At 37.6% G+C, this 21262-nt stretch overlaps 1 protein-coding gene across 2 annotated transcripts in view; it reads right to left on the bottom strand.

Annotated features, from left to right (window-relative positions):
* Positions 1–20610, bottom strand: part of LOC107676484 (protein FAM214A) — a 37204-nt gene extending 16594 nt beyond the window's left edge. For both annotated transcript variants that reach the window (XM_016471035.1, XM_016471036.1), the window contains exon 1: positions 19844–20610. In XM_016471035.1, coding sequence (XP_016326521.1) covers positions 19844–19955 — 112 coding nt within the window. In that variant the 5' untranslated portion in view covers positions 19956–20610. The remainder of the gene's footprint in view (positions 1–19843) is intronic.
* Positions 20611–21262: the final 652 nt, after the last annotated feature.

Raw genomic sequence — 21262 nt, 5'->3', positions numbered from 1 at the left:
TCGCGTTCAAAATCGGCACGTTTTGAAAGCACGTGCTGGAGATTAACTACTAATCACCAGAAGCGGCTTTACTGACGAGATTCGCATGAAAATCGCATTCGATTTTTTTTGCCCAGCCCTAGTGTAAATTATCATATTTATTAACATTTCTAAATGGATGCCACCTTATTGGGACAATAAAGCCCTCCCTACACCTACCCCTAACCCTATCTGAGAAACACTTTGTTATTAAATCCCCGTGAGGCACTTTATTTCCACTTTTTTAATATTTCCTTAATTTTCACTGAAAATTAACACCTTTCCGATCGCATTTGTGATGGGAAAAGGGAGAAGAATAAGCGGATTCAAACTCGTTTCTATTGCTATTGCTAATAGGGCTGCACAATTAATCGAATTTCTAATCGCGATTACAATTACAGATGCCACAATTACGTAATCGTTCAAAGTGGCAATTAATCGTTCAAAGTCCACTTATGTTATTCTGAGTGCTTAAGATGTGTTTTTTTCTTTCTACAGGTTATCTTAAGGTTTTTCCATTGTTTTAATTTTAGTGTTAGTATAACATTATAATACCGTTCATATTTTTACTTTTTTATTATTTAAAGAAGAAACCAATCCAATGCACAGTTGACATTTGAGCCTTAATGCTATAGAAAAGCAATAAAAGATTTTCTCTTTGAGTGTTTTCAGCTTGTTTATTTTCATATAAAAATATGGCATGCAGTTGCTTCAAACAATGGTATAAACATCATTCAATGTAAATTGTGATAATCGTAATTAATAATCGCAATTACAATTTCAAGGGAATAATCGACAAGTATGATTTTTGTCATAATCGTGCAGCCCTAATTGCTAATGTTAATTAATTGGCATATTTTGTAGTGTCGTCTATCCCAACCAGACATTGGTGGGCGGAGTTAAACTAAATAGCCTCTGCTAACAAGGTGGGCTATTTGCACTTTGTGTAAATAGACACTCTGAATGTAAATATGGGCGGTTGTTAATGAATTCATGGTGATGTCAAAACGCTGACCGTTTCTTTAGTTTCAATTAATGGTCTGACTGGACAGGGGATGAATTTTTGAGTTATGAATGCCGCAGTATTTCCACATGGTACTTGTTCAAACTCTTTTTTTTATTTCAACAGAGCCAAGAGCAATCCTGTTTTCCGCGATATGAGATGAAAGAGGCAAACCGACACAACTACAAACTGCACACACTAATAAGTGAGCACAGAACACAGTACCGCTGATAGATTCAGCTCTTCATATCTTGCAGAAACACCGGTCTTGACCCACATTTACGGCAAACTCTTCCCGCTCTCTGCATAATCAGCGGCATTGTGGGTGCTTGCCTGATTTCTCCTGCTGTAGATTAACCCGGCACTGCAGGAGAGCGTTAAGCTGTACATTTATATAACCAGCGGCAGCAGAGGAGAAAAAGGATTTCTGGGAATTTTCTGCTGTACTGAAATTTCTCTTAACGGCAGCTGGGATCAGAGTGATCAGTGTTCTGTAATTATGAGGACGATTTCATGTCCCATCACCCCTCACTGCAATCCTGATGACTGACAAGAGAGCAAGAGGGAGAGAGAAAGAGACTGTAATGAGAATACAATAAAGTTCTATCTTTCTGTCATAAAGAAATGATTAGCTAACATGTGTAATGTGTCCATTACAGGTGACTAAAATAATTTCCTTCACCTTTTAAGTTGTATTTGCTACATACAGCCTATAAAAATAAGAAACCGCAGAAGAAAACAGCAGGGAGTGGATCTTTTCTGTGTAAGTTGTCTCCACAATGCTAGGGTGTTGCTATGCAGTTGCTATAGTGTACTGGGTGGATACAAGTCAAAAGATCCCACCACCTGTGATTATATTGTATTCTGGCTAATTATGACTTGGGTCACTCTTCACCTTTAGCTGTTTAGTATGGAAGCTTGTTTCTGCCATGGGATAAATAAGTGAAAAAATAAAAGCTCACAATTCTGACAATAAACTTGAGATATAAACTTGAATTAGAAAAACGTCAGAATTGTGAGATGTAAACTCAGAAATTTGAGAAGAAAAGCCAGAATTGCATAAACAAAACTCAGAATTGCACGAAAAAGGCAGAATTCTCAATTCATATCTCAATTCTGAGAAATTTAGTTAAATGGAGTTGAAATCAGTAAGTTAAATACACTTTTTCTAGAAGATTCTAATTATTTTTAATAAATTGTCAAAAGTAAAAAATGCCAGGTTTGTACAAGTGTCATGACATCATTATTTTATGAAGAAAATGTAGTTTGTAGAAAAAAAATTGCATTGAGACATTTAGGTTAAAATATGAATGCATTAAAAATTTATATTATCATATATATATATATATATATATATATATATGATATACAATTCTAAGCACTCAGCACATGCATTTTAAACTAGATTTTTAAAAAGATTTTTCCCTTTATTTTACACGTGTTCTGAATGGACTGGGGGGGGGGAGACTTTGAGTTGTGAATGTTACAGTAGCCTACAGCTACATAATACATCAAACTCTTCACTGTAAAAAATGACTGAATTTAACGGTCTGTAAAAATGCTACAGTAAATACCTGTTAAATGGTTAACGGTAAGTTCCCTTACTATATACAGTATACTGTATTGGACATTACATGTAATTTTATGGTAGTATACTGTTTTTGGAAGTGAAAAAGAACGAATAATTTACAGTGAATAACCGTAAATTGACATTCCCAGACTTCCCTGCGTTACATTTCAAATGTGATGTTTCTTCTTATTTTTTTCTTATCAGTTTTGTACATTAGGGTTATACGTTACATCTAATGTTGTTATTTCAGAAGGCGAGCCTTCATTTGATACAGGAACTATTCGAGCCGTTCATGCCAGAATTGTTTTTTTCGAACAACCTAGCATGAGAGCCTGTACACCCCCAAAACAAAATCAAGACTTTGTAAAAGAGCATAATAGGACCCCTTTAATGTTTATTGCATTATTTCAGTTTCATGTGTGTTACCATGATGGTGTTTAGTGTTTGTGTGAATGACACTGTGCACCTTCTGTATATGTTAATATTTAAAAGCTGCTTGTGATAGGCTTTGGTTCATCATGCGACTTTCATCACCACCTGCATTTGGTGGTTATCAGTGTATTACAAAGGTACAAAACAGATGTCAGTACTTCAATATGTTAGTATATTAACATTGTATGTTAATGAAATTACGGTATTTAACTGTAAATTTGAGTTAAAACCGTAAAACCTAAAATGTTGCTACCGTATTTTTTACGGTAAAATTCTGGCAACCACAGCTGCTGGTTTTTTACCGTAAATTTTACTGAATTTTTTTGACAGTGTTCAAAAGAGCATGAAGAATCCTGTTTGCCATGATCTGAGAATATCACACAGTCAGGGGGAATTAATTTCTTCTACACAATGCTGATGGTGATTTTGTCAGTCACAGTTTTGCACTGCCGGAAGAAAGATTTCATTGTGAAGACTTGTACCTGCACAAGTATGTATGCAAAAGAGGTTTTATCAGACCACATGCAGTGCTGGTGCAATAGCAGATTACAGATGACTCCAGCATTGTAAATCTGCTTACAGCCTGCACCAGCAAGATCAGTTTAAACACTACAGTTTTAGGCCAACACGTTTCTCTGCATGAGGCTGTGTGCACTGATAAGGCTCTGTGGTCAAAGGTGAAGAGCTGAGAATAACTTTATATAAAAACTTGACCTTCCACTGCACAAGACCAGCATTGGAGATTCACATGGAATACCATCAGGTGATGTATCGGATCTATATAATAATAATAATAATAATAATAATAATAAAGTTAGCTGTCAATGCAAAATTAACCAATGTGAGAATTACAATGGTTGTAATGTGCTTTTATTTGTCTATTCAATTCCTGGTTCCCTAAAGACTCTGCCAGAAGACAATACAATACAAAATAATGAAGTAATACAAAAATAAACAGCTTCATGAATATTATGGTGATGTTATTGCTTTCTTTATGTATACATGTTTCCTAAAGACCGCCATTACACCAGTTTCTCAGCCCGTTTAATGACACAAGGGTAAGAGTGTACTAAGACAGAAATGTTTTAAATGTCATGTTAGCGAAATTTCAGCGAAAAAACGTTGACTGTGCTTCACTTAGAGATCTAAAATGCACTGCTCACATTACAATTGTTATGGTTTTGAAAGAAGTCTCTAATGCTCACCAAGGCTGCATTTATTTAATCAAAAATACAGTATTATTGATTACAGTAAAATGTTTTCTTTTTAAATATATTTTAAAATGTAATTTATTTCTGTGATGGCAAAGCTGAATTTTCAACAACAATTATGTCAGTCTTCAGTGTCACATGATCCTTCCGATGTCATTCTAATATTCTGATTTGATGCTTAAGAAACATTTCTTATTATTATCAATGTTGAAAACAGGTTTTACCGCTTTAACATATTTCCTCTCATCTAACACCGTCATTTAGACAGATATAAAAAACACGTGACTCAAACTAGGATCCACACACAGTCAACGCACATGTCCCAGTGACCTAAAAACACCACTAACGTCGCCTAACTAATATAATTGTACCATTTATTGGTTTTATCCAGTGCTGCCTGCAGCAAATCTCATATCTCTCAGCTGTGAGAGGTTTTGCTTTGGTGCTATAGCACTCATAAACACACAACAGAACAAGTACACCACACATTTTCTGCTGCCACAGACAGATCCACAGGCAGCAGGTCTCTTTGACATCCACAGCCAAGGCCTTTCGTAACACAAGTAGGGCATTCTAAATTGGGGTGACTTATCACTTATCAAAGGGCTGTCCCGTGGACACAGGGATCATGATCTTTGCTCTGTCCTGTGTTGGGGGATAGCGTGTCACAAGTAAAATGCTTAGGTAATTACATAAAAAATATTTAATGCATTTAACTTAATTTTTATTGGGATACACTACAGGTCAAAAGTTTGGAATATTTTTTTTCTTATGTTTTTGAAAGAAGTGCTCCACCAAGGCTGCAATTATTTGATGAAAAATACAATAAAAACGGTATTATTGTGAAATATTATTACAATTTAAAATGACTATTTTCTATTGTAATATATTTTAAAAAGTAATTTACTCCTGTGATGCAAAGCTGAATTTTCAGTAGCCATTACTCCAGTTTTCAGTGTCACATGTGACATGATCCTTCAGCAATCATTCTGATTTAGTTCTTAATAAACATTATTATTGTTATTATTATTATCAAATAAAACACTGATAATATATTTTCAACATTGATAACACTATGAATGATTATTATTAACTGAGCACCAAATCAGAGAGAAGACTGAACTGATGACTGCTGAAAATTCAATTTTGCCATTACAAGAATAAATAATTTTTTTTTTTAAATGTTAAAATTGAAAGCAGTTATTTTAAATTGTAATATTTCACAATAGTACATTTTTACAGTGTTTTTATACAAACAAATGCAGCCTTGGTGAGCATAAGAGAATTCTTTCAAAAATCTTACTTATTCCAAATTTTAACTGGTAGTGTATATGAAGTTATAATGGAACATTCCCCAATACTGGTCCTGTCTAACATTTAATATATACATTTTAATATGCATAAATGCATAAAGATGCACAAATAAAAACAAAAACACACAGGCACCCAAACATTGCCACATAAACACACAGAGAGGTGAGAGATCTATTGTTGGCTGGTTCGACTGGGTTTTTGGGGGGTTAAGAGTCTAAATCTGTCTTGTCAGGACACATTGGTGGGGGTGAAGAGGAGTTCACTGCCTGATTTGGTAACACACAAGATCACACACTCTAAAACCTACAGCTCTATATGGAGAGTCAAGAGTCAAACAACTACACACACATGGAGCAGGGCTGAAATGGACCTCAGGGAAGGCAGAGAAGGTACTGTGCTTTTCTTTGGACAGGCAGTACCTTTAAAACAACATGAAATAGAATTTGCAATCTATTTTGCTTCCATAAAGTGATGTAAATGCCTCATTTACATCCTGGGACATTTAGGTCCATTCGACTGGGAATTATAAAGCTTTGGTCTAGAACACAGTATCACATCAAAACTGTGAGAGTTGAGCATTTGGTCTTTGCTGCACATGGCATCTTCATTCTCTGAGGGATGTTGTTCTTAAAAAGCAGAACAGACCCGTCATAGAGTTTTGTCTTTCTAAATGTCTCAGTGATGCAAGTGACTTTAGTCAATACTGCATGTGTTGGCCAGAACAGAAGAACAGAGAGGAATCCATCATGCAAAGGGGGAAAAGGCAGGGAGGGGACAGAAGAAGAGGATGATGTCAGTTTAGTGTGAGTGGAGAACAGATGAGGAGTACTGCGGTGTGTGTCACCCATGGGAGACGTTGAAGGATGCTGGCACTGATCTGACTGGCACAAAGTGGCATTGCTTTAGACTTCACTGACCTTTAGACATAAAAGAACATTTTAAATGAAGTAATTTGTCTGAAGTCCATTGCTAATAAATGCTCTAGATGTACTCAGACGGACGGCAGGGGCCTTTTAAGAGTCTGGATGCCAGGGTCTGAAGGGCAATCAGGTTACACAAAAATCATTTCTCAAAAACCCACAGCTATGATGAAACACCATGGCTGCATTTTTCAGCCTTATATAGCCATTTTTACTGTAATAGTGAAGAATGATGGTACCAGATGGTGATACCATATATATAATTAAATTAAATAATTATACATATTGATGTGGAATTTACATTGTTGGCATAGAAAGATTGTACAAAAACATACAAATGTGGGACATGTCCAAAAAAGACATGGTAGCATCATGGTACATTTTGGCTGATCCAGTAGGATGAAATGACCAGACAGAAATGGAAAGAGAAAGAAAGACAAGACGGTAGACAGACAGGTCAACTTCACTTGCTGATCTAAATGCATCCCCATAATTACCTCCTATAACAGGCCATGAATAGAAGCCGACCACACCATGATGCACTTCACAGCAGTCTGAGAGACAGAGCAGCTTTTTTTATAAACTCTAGTGAGCTGCCTTGCTGTCTACTGCCTACACACGCAGCTACCTTCAAAGGCAGCATGAACCTCGTAAGTGACTGATTTGTAATGCTCTACATGGGCTGCAACTCTGTGTCACACAAATAGCACACCTCACTTGAAGCACACTGAAAATGTGTCCCTACTGATTCCAAAATAATTTTAGCATGTTGCTAAAGCTAACAGCATGATACACTTAGCAAAAAAAATAAAATTCTGTCATCATTCACTCACCCGTACCACCATTTTCTTCTGTAGAAAACACAAAATAAGTTATTTCGAAGCATCCCTAAACATACCTAACCAGCATATGCTGTTTTTTTCAACAGGGATATTGGTAACCAAACTGTTTTGGTGACCATTGACTTCTATTTTATGGACAAAAACACGAGAGACATTCAGAACCAGAATCAGAATCAGAAGAGCTTTATTACCAAGTATTGTTAGTCTGTTCCTGGCCTGGTTATACAAGATTTTATCCCCACTTCTGTAAGCATCCTCTTTGGCGTGACGAAGCGGTTTGAGTTTCCCAGTAAACCACGGTTTATCATTATTGAATGATAAGAATGTCGTAGCAATGCACATATTTTCACAGAAACTGATATACGAAGTTAAAGTCTCTGTGAGCTCGTCCAGATCGGTGGCTGCAGCTTCAAAAACACTCCAATCAGTGAGGTCAAATCAGGCACGGGAGAGATTTGATTTGTTAAAATCTCCAAGAATGATTAAAATAGAGTCTGGGTACCTTTGCTCCATTTCAGTGATTTTTTCGGCCAGCTGTTGCATCGAGGCGCTCACGCACGCGTCCGGAGGCACGTACACATTCACGAGAATGAAAGAGGAAAACTCCCGCGGCGAGTAGAAAGGTTTACAGTTTACAGTTTACATTCGAGACATTTCTCAAAATATCTTATATGTTCCACCGAATAAAAAAATCATACAGTTCTGAAACAACATGAGTGTGAATAAATGATAACCAAAATTCCATTTTTGAACTATCCTTTTATTATTTGTGTGCTCAGCCCTTGTGAAAATTAACCATGGATTTATTGTAGTAAAAGTGTAGTAAACATGTTTTTTTGGCGTATTGATTACCATTTGTATAACCAGTTTTACTACAAATACCATGGCTAAACTATATGATTAGTGTAGCAAAACCATGTTTTTTTTTGTTTAATTAGTAGTAAAACCATGGTTAATTTTCGTGAGAGTGTTTTTAAGAGAATCATGCTGTTAGCTTAGCAAGATGCTAACATAAAAGTTTAATCCATTTAAGTTAAACGACACATCTTTACTTAGATTGAACTATTTGTCTGTTTCTCGTGCATTATGGGACTGCTGCTTTAGACAATAGGTATCTTAGAAGCTAAAACAAATATGCTCTATGAATTATCCTAAATAGGCAGTTCAATAGGTTTTGGGACAGAGCTAGTGTGTGTGTAGCATGGATGTCAGTGTGTTGTAATTGTCAGGGCAGTAGGGTTGTAACGATTCACTCAACTCACGATTCGATTCGATTCACGAATTCATATAAACTCCTACACCTAAATGAATCGCGATTTGTTTAGCATCTCAACCGATTTGAATCGTCACATATTTGAATCGATTTTCAACCGGCTCGCAGTTAATCGTTACATCCCTACAGGGCAGTTTTTCCCATGGGCTGCCATGGCGTCTTTGTTCTCTGTTGTAAGTACAAAGAGACTTTATCCATTCAGCCTTCTGCTCTCTCCACGCCTGCTTTTCACCAATTCACCCTGTACGCCAAATCCTACACAGATATCAGAAGCCTGGTGACTATTTACTTGGCGTTATTTCTCACGGAAGGTGAAATGTTGTCTCTACTTCTGTTTTCGTCTGTTGAACGGTTGCAGTCTGCCACAAAGTTCCTGCCTTGTCCCACTTTTCAGTTGAGAAATCTGCAGTTAAGTCTTGCTTTTCTAGCAAACACTAAAAATCACCTCAACCCCTCAGATGTACCTCACCAAACTTTCCTCTCAGAGTTCAGTGAGGGCAGACTCCAAACTCACATAGCAACAAGCCTTGTGCTGTGATTGGACAGTGGCTTCCTGCCAAGCCGTGAATACAGTTTCCTGTCTGTGGGCCAGAGAGTGTCTGTGTGTGAGAAGGCAAACACACACTCTGTTTTGGGAAGAAGCAGAGGTTTTGTGTAGATGATTGCAACCCAGCGGTTTCTCAATGTATACTATGAGCACATATGTTAAACTTTTGGGTGTGGGCTAGAGTGAACCGAAAAAAAAAGCTGCATAAACTCATACAAACACATCAAAACACGACTGCAAACACACTAAGATTTATTGTGTACTTATAGTGAGCTGAAAACAATTTGTTCTCTAGCATAGCTATTTAACCTGAGCTTTTAATCATGCTTGCAAACAGTCGTCAGGGACATTACGTAAAGGGTTCTGAGGACCGCACAATTTCATTTACATAATTGAACAATTTTGTGGATTAGAGAACAGCCAGTACACAAAGAACCCAAAGACTTCCACTTAGAGGTGATACAGAGGAAATCTTAAGAATATTACAGGAGTTCGCCCAAAATGCCAATTCTGTTATCATTTACTCACTCTCGGGCTATTCTATACCCATCCCTGTTGAAAAAAAACAGCATATGCTGGTTAGGTATGTTTTGATGCTGGGATGCTGGTTTAAGCTGGTCCTTTGCTGGTTTAAGCTGGTCCTTTGCTGGTTTAAGCTGGTCCTTTGCTGGTTTAAGCTGGTCCTTTGCTGGTTTAAGCTGGTCCTTTGCTGGTTTAAGCTGGTCCTTTGCTGGTTTAAGCTGGTCCTTTGCTGGTTTAAGCTGGTCCTTTGCTGGTTTAAGCTGGTCCTTTGCTGGTTTAAGCTGGTCCTTTGCTGGTTTAAGCTGGTCCTTTGCTGGTTTAAGCTGGTCCTTTTGCTGGTTTATACTGGTCATGAGCTGGCAAAGGACCAGCAAAAGGACCAGCATAAACCAGCATAAACCAGCAAAGGACCACCATAAACCAGCATCCCAGCGTCAAAACATATGCTGTTTTTTTCAACAGGGATATGATTTTTTATCTTTCTTCTTTGGAATACAAAAGGAGGTTTAACAAAATGTTCACGCTGCTCTGAAAATAATACTTTTGAAACAATTTTCACTCAGTAAATTTCACAAATAATTACAAAGAAATGGCAAGTAACAAAAAAAAAAAAAATTACAGTGTACCATCAAGTGCCAAAAGGACAAAAAAACACCAGAAAAGTTGTCTAAGTTGGTCCCTGACAGTAAATGGTATAAGCAGTGTAAACATCACTCAAACAATTTCCTTTTGTGTTCCGCGGAAGAAAAAGTTTCATGCCATGAAGGTAAACAAATGACGACATTTTTTTTTTTTGGGTGAACTATCCTTTTAAGGGATAGAAAAATGTAAGCACATGTAATGGCCATTTGCCTGGGCTATAACGGTCTCCACAAAGGCAGGAATCTGAAAAACAATCCTCGACCACAACATGTGATGTGTAACATGTAAAACACCATCTGACTACATTTTAACTCTATTATATATATTACACTGCTTTTATCTGTTCTCAGACATTAACCTCGAGTCAGTGAGGCCAGCTGTGGTGTTCAAAGACGCTTTCGTGAGAACTTGTTCATTCATTCAGAGTTTGAGTGGATGCATGACCCTGCCATGTGAAAAAGAATACGGGATAGAGCAAAAACGTGAGGTGAGAAAGAGACACTGGAGACAAGCGTCACAGTCTGAGGGCTTGTGTGAGATACCACAATGAATCACATCTTTCATGCGCTGGGTATGTAACAGGATCAATCAACAACACACTTACTGGCAACAACAAAACCCAGACAAAAGAAAACACACAAAAGCTGTGGGTATGAGGCAAAGAGTGCCTGGGGAGAATGACACAGACATCATTGTGTGACTGATAAATGCAAGAGGAGTGATGAAACTGTTGAATTCAGTTGAGTCGTTGGGCTTAAGTAACCTAAACCCAAAAAAAAGACACTGAAATGATGAAAGTTTCTACACAAAATGTAAGTGGTGGTAGCCTGTGACAGCCAGGATGATACTAAGCAGTTGCTAAGGTGCTCTAGGTGGTTGCTAGGTGGCTGCGTATGTCAAAAAAAAAAAAAAAAAACTCTAAATCACATTCTGCTCCCAAAATATGGTTTGGATCTCTACTTCACAGTTAGAAGGATAGCTCACCAAAAATAAAAAGTCTGTCACCATTTAGTCACCCTCATGTAATTCTAAAACAACTTACTTTCGCTCATATTCAGAACGCAAATGAAGATATTTTTAATGAAACCTTTATTAAACCCTACATTTAAGTGTTTCATTGTAAAAGTAATCTGTATGAATGTAATAAGTAATCTAAAGTTAAATCCAAGTATTCTTAAGAGAAATGATCACTTCATATGATGAAATGACAGGTTTAAGTTAACATATAGTATAAACATTAAAGCACATCAGATATGGTAAACTTTGTATGCATACAATGTGTGTATATACAAACCTCATTGGTTCTCGTGTGTCAAGTAAGCTTCTATTTACAATATTTTGTGGTTTATATGCGTGTTGATTAATGTTTATAAGTGAATAAAAGCCTAAATTAAACTTGTTCATCATATAAAGCAATCATGACTTTTCATAAGACTTGGATTAAACTGCTTGACTCAATATGGATTACTTTTACAATGTCTTTATAAACTTTTTGAAATTTGACAGAGGATTTAATTGACCCTGCACCGCTAGTTTGATTGACAGGTGATCTGACCAATCATAATGCCGTATCGGCCATTTTGTCCGAAACCAGACAGGAGAGTAGATTAACAGTGGACTCAAACTTGAAATATGGTTTGTATCGATGTCTTTGAAACAAAATACCTTCTGATGTTCACTCATGTTTATTTTGTGCTATAACTAGTAAAGAGGAAGAGATGATTGGTTCACATGCCGCTTGAACTGAGGCGCTAGCTACAGCGATCCATCACAACACATTAAAGAGCCACAAAATGGTATTTATTGTTTGAATTTCTTAATTTAAAAAAAAAAAACTAAATTTGGAAGCTGAGACTGTTTCATATCAAAAGTAACCTGCTCTGTCTTGTCTGTCGGCACATTGTCAGTGTCCTCTTTGCTCCACGATGTATTTTTCACTGTGTGAAAACATGATGTGTGGCGTGAGAGCACCATGGCTTGTCAGACATAGCAACAGTAACTAAGGGGGGGCGGGTCTTTGCGAAGAGTCAATTGTATTGGTTATATCATTGGCTATTACTATTACTTTGCCCACCCTAGGAATACTATGAAACCTCTTCAGAGGGCTTGGAGATCCTGTTTAATGACTAACAAATGCTGATCAGCAGCACCAGCATGAGAAAATCTGAACTGTACAGCAGGGACCAACACGTGAAACCCTGGAGTTTTGCAGGTCAAACATGCCCCAAATCAGAACGAGCTCAAAAAACACACCAAATTCCTGAACTCAACCCTTAAACAGCCCGCAGGACCCATCAGCCACCGGTCTGCAGTGCTTACACTGAGTTTTACAGCAGATCACACACATATGCTTCCTGCAGCTATGAAAAAAACAGAAGCCTGTTTCACCAACAGTGACAACTGAACTATGACCCTCTAAAATCTGCCCTTTAATTAACATTAATAGGAAATCAAACAAATAACGATCAGTTTTGAAACTTGGTCAAAACTGGACTTTAAAAGGTCTTGGCTTTAAAGTCAACATGAAATGGCATTTGACCTATTTTACTTAGGTAACGTGATAGAAACAGGATATTCAAATGCAAAAAAGTGCAGGGTGGGGGTTTGTTTTATCCACTGGGAACTGACTGGATCATGGAAAGTTTCTACTTTTGAGAAAGCTTTTTGTTAAAGCATCTCAAAACATCCCAATGGCAGTGCTTTTTTAAAATCTAGTGTTATTTGCTATTATAGCATTCATTAACATTAACTGCTATTAAATTAACGAATAAACTACTTGGCTATTGGTTAACATTAACCAATAGCTCGCTTGGTCTGGGTGTTTTAGACCTGAGAAATATGTTGAAAGATTAAACAATATATTCTTAAACAATATATTCTTTTGAAGTGCATAAATGAATCATTCACAAATAACAGGAACATGTTTCAAGAAAGTAAATGTTCAATTCTGACTTCATGTTGACTTAGAAAGATGAGTAGTGAAGGATTTTGGGTAAACTAAACCAGTACATCAAATAATTAACAACCTATCTAATATTAAAGCCACGAAGCACTGGGTCAGACATCTAATATGTGCCAAAAACAGAAACTACAATCAAAACTGTTGGTTAAAACATGTCCACATGCTTTGTGTTGAAACATCCTGCCATAACTTGGCACACTTAAAGCAACCCATTGTCACAAGGGAGCGTGTGTGTATATTTTCCACAGCACTCGATCAGCTGATTGGAGTGAGTTTGTGTGAGTTTGAGTATTTGAGATGCGGACAAACCCGGCCACCAGTGCAACTGATCCTTGTCGTCAATAGCAACAGAGGAAATGTAAACACTGTGACTGTGAACAGAGCCGTGCAGATCTGATTTGCAGCACTGACTATCAGAGGATGATAATTTGTTGGTAATTTGAGAAAGAGGGGACAGATATACCCTCAGGTCCACAGTATGAGAAAAACAGCCAAGACGGTGAACCAAATGTGTGACAGGGCTACTGAGGGATCACAATCTGTGTTCAGTGACAGGACAGGTTTAGAGGTCTATTTACCACAAAAACCTCATCATAAGCCTCCACTGACTCTCAGGACAGAAAAATACAAAGACTGGTCAATCTCTGCTCTTATGGCTAGTGTGGACAAAGTATATGGAGAGTAAGCGAGATATTTAGTTTGAGTCTGACATACTTACTTAAAGGGGTCTCATTTTTGTTTAATTGAAAACTCCAATCATATTTATTTACAACTTTATTATGAGGACCTACAATAATGTACAGTATTTGAAAAATAATGTGTTTTTTGAACATTAAAGCATGTCAACATATTCAGTTACACCAAATACACAAAATAATGATCTTTAAAATAGCATCATATGACCCCTTTAAGATTTCTGCTGGAATTCAGATTTCTGAAATGCTCAGCCACACGATTTTTCCTAAAAGATTCAAGTCTTTATCTGAGATAAAAGCTTATTGATTGATTAAATCATATATTAATGTTACCACAACGAAATAGAATGCTGCTGTAGAGTAAGAGCAAATTAATTGTAACAGCACTTATGTAATGTATTCCAATATGGGTCACCAATCATCAGAGAAATCGAGTGTGAAAAAACAATAGTTACAGGCTGTTACACAACTTGCCTTCTCATGCATTTGTCCTTGCCGATAATTCTGCCTTAGCTTGCATCTCAGCTGAGAAAAAAACAACTGTCTCATCTAGTTGTCCAGAGTGGCTTTATGCTTAGAGACATAATTAATATTGTCTAATCCAGCAGATCTAAGGCAATGTTTTGAACTCACAAGAGCTCATCACAGATGAATTTCAGGATGCCTCAAAGACAACCTCACACTTTCTCTTAATATGCTCCCCCCATCTGCTTCACACCAGCTTATTTTAAATGAGAGCAACAGAGGCGCAGCAGACGGTGGAAAATCTCATCGTAAACCAAAGATGTTTACCAAAAAGCACTCACTGAGCTGAAAAATGAACATTAAACTGATTCTCTGCACAGCTTTTCAAAATACTGCTTTATTTAAATGCAGATGACATGTTCAGACCATAATTGAAGGGTTTGCCATGTTTTTCAGGTTAATAAAAGGTTGAGAGCTTTTAAGGACCCCTGAAAACCAATTTGAAAAGCATTTTGTGGCATTTAATCCATGCCTGTTAGATTTAATATCATCTATATGCTTATGTAGTCCTAAAAGATAACAGACTTTTAGTAGATATATGCATGCCAAAAGAGCAGTCTTTTTCCAAAATGGACCACAAATATTGATTATCTTGTTCGGTTGTATAGAACTTTTTTCACCAATCAAATCCTATCTTGAATGACAATGTCCCTCCCAGGAATACATCTTCCACTTAAATAGTAAGAGCAAATAACAAATAATAGTTGAGACTGTGATATAAGGTTTAAAAAAGCCAATTTCTTTTTTATTTGGAAATACATAACCAAAAGAAGGAAAACTGAACTCATAAAAAAAAAAATGTTCTTGAGGTTTTTAAAGGCATTAATGTATAGTGTTGTGATTATCTTAAACCCCATCAGTTTTCTGGCCAATACCAATAAGTTAAATACTCATTTAAAATCTACACCAATAAATTAAAAGCTACATGTGTATTTCAGCATCACAACGTTATAATCTCCAGGAAGAAAATGTATATTCATTATGAACTTTGCTAAGACTACATTTAACAGTATCATTAAATTATTAGTGCTTTTAAAGATTAACTTTAAGTGAGCATTAGATGATGGCAAATGTCAATTAAAAGTAAAAATAAAAGAAATTAGCACATGCAATTATATATACATGACTGGCTGATGACCAATGCATATCTCATGCATACATCCCTACATAAAAAAAGTGAATGACAAAGAATAGGGCTGGGTTTTGCCAACCACCTTATAATATTATACTCATCATGACACGTGTTATGATTCATACTATGAGGCATCATGATATCATAATTGGACTGCAGCAAATACACAAAAATGACCCAACTTGTCCAACAGAGATTCAGTCTGTGTAATCAGTCTTTTTTTTTGTTTGTTTGTTTGTTATTATGTAGACATAAATAAAAAGAAGTGAATTCTAGGATCTAATATACTGATACAATTTTGTGTTAAAAAGAATCAAAGCATATGATCATAGCACTGCTAGACAGTTAGTAGCAAGTGTGACGGGTCCAGCGTTTCTCAAAAGTTACGTAACTCATGACAGAACTCAGAAATGCAAACTAGATGCCATTGCAAATGTAAATGAGATGCCACTTGTTTTACTTGCATAGCTGCTCTTCTGTCCATACAGGACCAACTAGCTGAGTTATTAGCTCACTCGAGGTGCTCAGGTGTGGTCGGGTTGTTTACGTATACAGCTTGTACACATTCCAATAATAGAAACGGCCATAGTGAGTGTTTACACCAACAGAGAGAAAAGCTACAGGTCCAGATGGCCCCCTCTCTTCACGCTGGGTCTTCGGCGTGTGCAGCTATTTGAGTGAGAGCACTGGTCTAGAAAGAGTTTTGACTTTCCTGAACCTGCCCTTCATGCGGTCAGAGTGAACTGAACCAAGCCATAGTGGTCGTCACTAACGATTACAGCCACACAGGAACTGATGTCATCGCGCCTGCCTGCCCCCCAGTTGAAAGAGCAAATGGTCATGTGAGAGCGAGGTTATGTAAGTCAGCTGACTGTTTCCACACTGCAAAGACTGATAGTTCGAATCATATTTCACCTAAAATTAAAAGAACGATATAGGGTCTGATATTTATATTTTGCTAAAAGAAAAATAAGCTTTTAATATATATATTTTTTCATTGTGACATTATTTGCATTATAACACACAATTAATTTACTGTAATGCAATGCAAAAATAAATAAATAAATAATTTATTGTACTGCCACTAATTTAGATATTAATTTATGAATATTTCAACTACATTATTTCAACTTATCTTTTAAAGAATCGTGTTTAACTGAAGTATTTGTGTTGAAAAACTACATTACCCAGGATGCTGTGAGGAAAATTCCAACAATCAGAGTCATGGCCAGCAAATTGTGCTAAAAGACCTTGGCAGGGAATGCCTAATCTCATGCACCATGAATTATGTAAATCAATTTGGCCTTGATTTGCTTTTAAAATAATGAAATGTCTGTATATATATATATATGCATATTTTGCATCAAACTTAAACTATATTGTTTCTATATATACACACAACAAAGCTCAATGAAAAATGTTAACATTTAATTAGATTATGCCATTCTTAATGTGTCATGGGGATTCCTCATAAAAGCCATTCAAGTACAAAGTCTTGAATGTTTTCGTCCAATTTTCAAATACTTTTTTGCTTCAAATTAAAGTTTGTTATGTTGTGATTCACCTTGTACGAAAAAAATCCTTTTGGAAACAAAACCATGCTAAAAGTAGCACTGTTTGGTGCAGCTACTGGTGCTGAAACATACAATGCTTCTTTTCTTTATGCAAAATACAAATTTTTTTTACTTTTAATTTTTGGTTGGAATGTGACCTGGACAAGTTTTCTAGATTTAGATTTGTCGTGTATCCTTTGGCTTCTAGCGAAACCTGCCTACAAACGTTTCAAACAATGCTACTGCTCTTACGAAGGATTTCAAAACTGGTTGGTGATAATCGAACCTCTGGTAAGCCAAAACAAAGAAGCAAACAATGTGCAAGCTAGCAACTATTAACACACCTAATTTCCCACTGCATAGGGTGTATACACACATCCCTGCACCGCCCTGCTCTAGGGAAACTGTGTCATAATAACCAACAGCTGTTCGACTACACTCCGAACTCTCCCAGCTGATTGCAGCAGGCCTGCTCCAACTGGTTATTCCAGAACTCTGACAAAAATATGACATAATTTCTCCACAGAACATGTTTCCACATGGCCTTCACAACTCAAAGTGCCTGGATCTACAAGCAGCTTTCCACCTCATGACATCATGGATAAAAAAACTTTTATATTGCACAAACACAGAGCAAAAAGAAATCTCAGGATGCTCATCTGAATAATTTATACGATTAAGCTCTTTTATGAGATGGAATGGATTTTTAATCACGGTTAAGATCCAGCATTATCTCTTAAAAAAGTGCTTAGATTATTAAACTAATAACCCATCCAATAAATTCGGTCACTCAGTTTCATGTTTTCCGAAATCTGTTTCTGAGACTTTCTGAAACAAATAAAATCCACTTTCATAGTAGCAGAATGAATAATCTTCAAAACCAATGTGTTTCACAAAAGAAACCGTGATATGGATTGGAATTATACTGTTGCGAGTAAGTGATGACAACATTTTTGGGGTCAGCAAGAGCTTGTAACACTCCAAAGAGAAAGGAAAAATTGAAATCGCATCATATGACCCCTTTAACAATCAAATCAAACTGATCAAAGCAACCAAAGATCAGTGCTGAATCAATAATGTTGAGCATAGATAAAAAAAGAAACCGCGTTTGTTTACAGGCCAAACAAGAGATGTTTATTGGTGTCAGCTCCAGACGAATTGATTTTCAGCCGCAATAGAGTCCAAAGGAAGCCACACGATCCTGTTACATGTCTGAGTTTATTGTGAGTGTCACCCTAGTGTCAGAAACAAGAGAGAATCTCAGAATCCCTGCTAAAAAAAAAGAGCTCTTTAAAGAGATATTCCAAATAATATGGAACAAGTTTGGTGCATTGTTTTAAGTTCCAGTGTAAAGGGGAAAGAAAGCAAGAGAGCGCTAGTGGGAGTGAACAACCTGCTATTTCCATCAGTGGAACAGTATGTTCCAAATAACAATAGCACAGAAGAGATGTCATATCTACTCCATAACAGTCTTTTGATGGTAATCAAGAGACCAGACAGACCAAGAGGTCTCCAATCCATGAGGAGAAATCCAATAGAAGGAAATTACTCTGAAGGCACCTAAGGAATGCAACCAGCTCATTCCAATTTAAAGTGTATTTCTGTAACAAACTTGCGTTCCAACAAAAATATATCTGGCTAGTCAGGCCTGTTTGTTGGCTTTTGTAAATTGGCAGTGGCAGTATGGCAAACCACAGTCACAGGGGCCAAATTACATCCAAACATGTCTTCAGCCTGTCCAAACATGGAAGCTTAGAAGAGTACAGCAGTTAGATGGTCCATCATCTAGACATAGTAGACACATCTTAAAATGTGCAGTTACTTAAAAAAAAAAGAACCCTTTGAGGGCGGTATGCGACACATTTCTTACCTTTTTTATCTGAAAGAAGAGGGACAAAGTGTTGACATGCCTGGGGGAGGGAGTGAGGACAGGTAATGTCATGCAAATCTAGGCTGAATGCCTGGTCACTAGAGTAACGCTACTCACTTTTTCAGCTGTTCATTCCGGAGTTATTTCTTTCCAAAGAATGAATAAATCAGACGAGTAACTGACATAATGGTTTTGCTTTAACGGACCTCAACCCCATAAAACAAACGTGTACCCAACAAAGCCCATATCCAACTAAAACATATGTAGCCAAACAAAACACACAAGTACACAACAAAAAGACAAATCTGTACCCAAAATAAACCCAAATACTCAACACAAACAAATATGTACCTAACAACAACAAAAAGTGACCAAAACAAACCCATACCCCAACAAAAACAAACTCTACCCAACGAAATTAAATCTGTGCCTCCCAAAAACATCAACACGTAACATAAAGTAACCTGTATGTACAATAGCGTTACAAGTAAATGTAATGAATATAGAGCACGCTCTTATATAATAGAGTGGACGATTCTAAAGAGTGTGAAGAGTAGTGTGTATGTCAGCGGAAAAAAAACACAAACACAACATACAGCACACACACAGCTGATCTAGGACGCTTTGTTCCCTTCAGAAAGCGACAACCAAAGCGTTAAAAGCGACATAAAGACAGTGTTGCAATATATCATCTGAACATTATCACAGCACATGCATGAAACAAACACACTGCAGCGCCGTGACGTCACGAGCCACAGACCGATCACATTCAAACACTCATGTAATCACGCATTTTCTCTTTTTTATTTTACCTCTGTCAGGTTTCATGTTGGTCACAGACACCGTGATCCCCTCCAGGATGCCTGCGGTCCGTCTTCTGTCTTCAGATCTTTCTTTAGACTTTAAAACTCGTCCCTTAGACATCGGCTAGCTATCGATCTGGCACACAGCCATTCGGATATTAATGATCTGAGAGCTGTACGATCAAACGTAGATCTACACGCGACTGTATGTTAAAGTCCAGCGGTCTGATGAACTAGTCCATCAAAACACCAGCGTTCGACCTAAATAAGCACGCAGTGAGCATCTCTCGTCTCGATCTAGCTAAATATCCCAAACCTCCGCCGCCTGTCGCCTCATTGCCGATGCCAAACGAGCTCCAGTGCCAACACACCAGTCTCTCAAGTGCCAGTGATCTGCTCAAATTAAAGCCACATGAGACGCATCGGGATCCCCTGGATCATCCTCACCAAACCTACGGACAGGCAGATCAGACACTACCAAAGAACCCCCAACATCATCTCCTCCTGGAGAAAGGTTACGTGGCTGTGATGAGTCTGACTTCAGCCGACAAGAAGTGGCTCATAGCTCTAAACCCCCTTTTCGACCACTGGATCATAAACCCTCCCCATAAAAACACTGGAGACGGAAGGACTAAATGAACTAGTTCAGCAAACTATCTACACGAAGCGACTGCCAAAACCTAGCGATGACAAACCCCAAACCGAAGTGTTCGAGCTGTCTAAACGATATCTCGAAGATTAAATGATCAGCAGGGACAAAGCTCATGTTCTCTCTCTCTCTCCGAAGTGTTCGAGCTGTCTAAACGATATCTCGAAGATTAAATGATCAGCAGGGACAAATCTCTCTCCCTCTCTCTCTCTCTCTCTCTGCTTGTCAAAACAAATGCAGGAGGACAGCCTCTAAGTCATTTGTGTCCCAACAACAGCTCGTGCCGCCCCAGGCTAGACGTCACTTCCGCCCCGCGGCACTATGCTTGAACTCGTTACCGCAGCAACGCGTGAACTCAACCCACTTATCTTAACACTTTTAGCTTTATCGCGTCTATCGTGGCCCACTTTTGTTCATGTCTGAAATGTGTTTTAATGCTAAATGTGGCTATTCTGGATTAACCCGTAAAGCATGAAATATAAAATAAAAGTCAGATAATTGAACCGTTATTGAAGTCAGTTTATTGTACCTTTACACAAAATAGAGGAGTTAGCGCGACAGCATGCTAACGAAAGGCTCAGACGCCAATTTGCTGACCAAGCCAACCTCATCGTACCCTGGATACAGGCCAGGATGGAGGTGAGTGGCTTCAGCCATGTGATAGACCATAAGACCGGTTCTTTTATCTATCTATCTGTCTGTCTGTCTGTCTGTCTGTCTGTCTGTCTGTCTGTCAGGCAGTCAGGCAGTCAGTCAGTCAGTCTGTCAGTCTGTCTGTC

The sequence above is a fragment of the Sinocyclocheilus anshuiensis genome, unplaced genomic scaffold (assembly GCF_001515605.1).
Source record: "Sinocyclocheilus anshuiensis isolate Anshui unplaced genomic scaffold, SAMN03320099.WGS_v1.1 scaffold168, whole genome shotgun sequence".
NCBI classification, from domain to species: domain Eukaryota; kingdom Metazoa; phylum Chordata; class Actinopteri; order Cypriniformes; family Cyprinidae; genus Sinocyclocheilus; species Sinocyclocheilus anshuiensis.
Note: the sequence above shows the minus strand (reverse complement) of the source record. Positions and strands in the feature narration are given on the sequence as shown.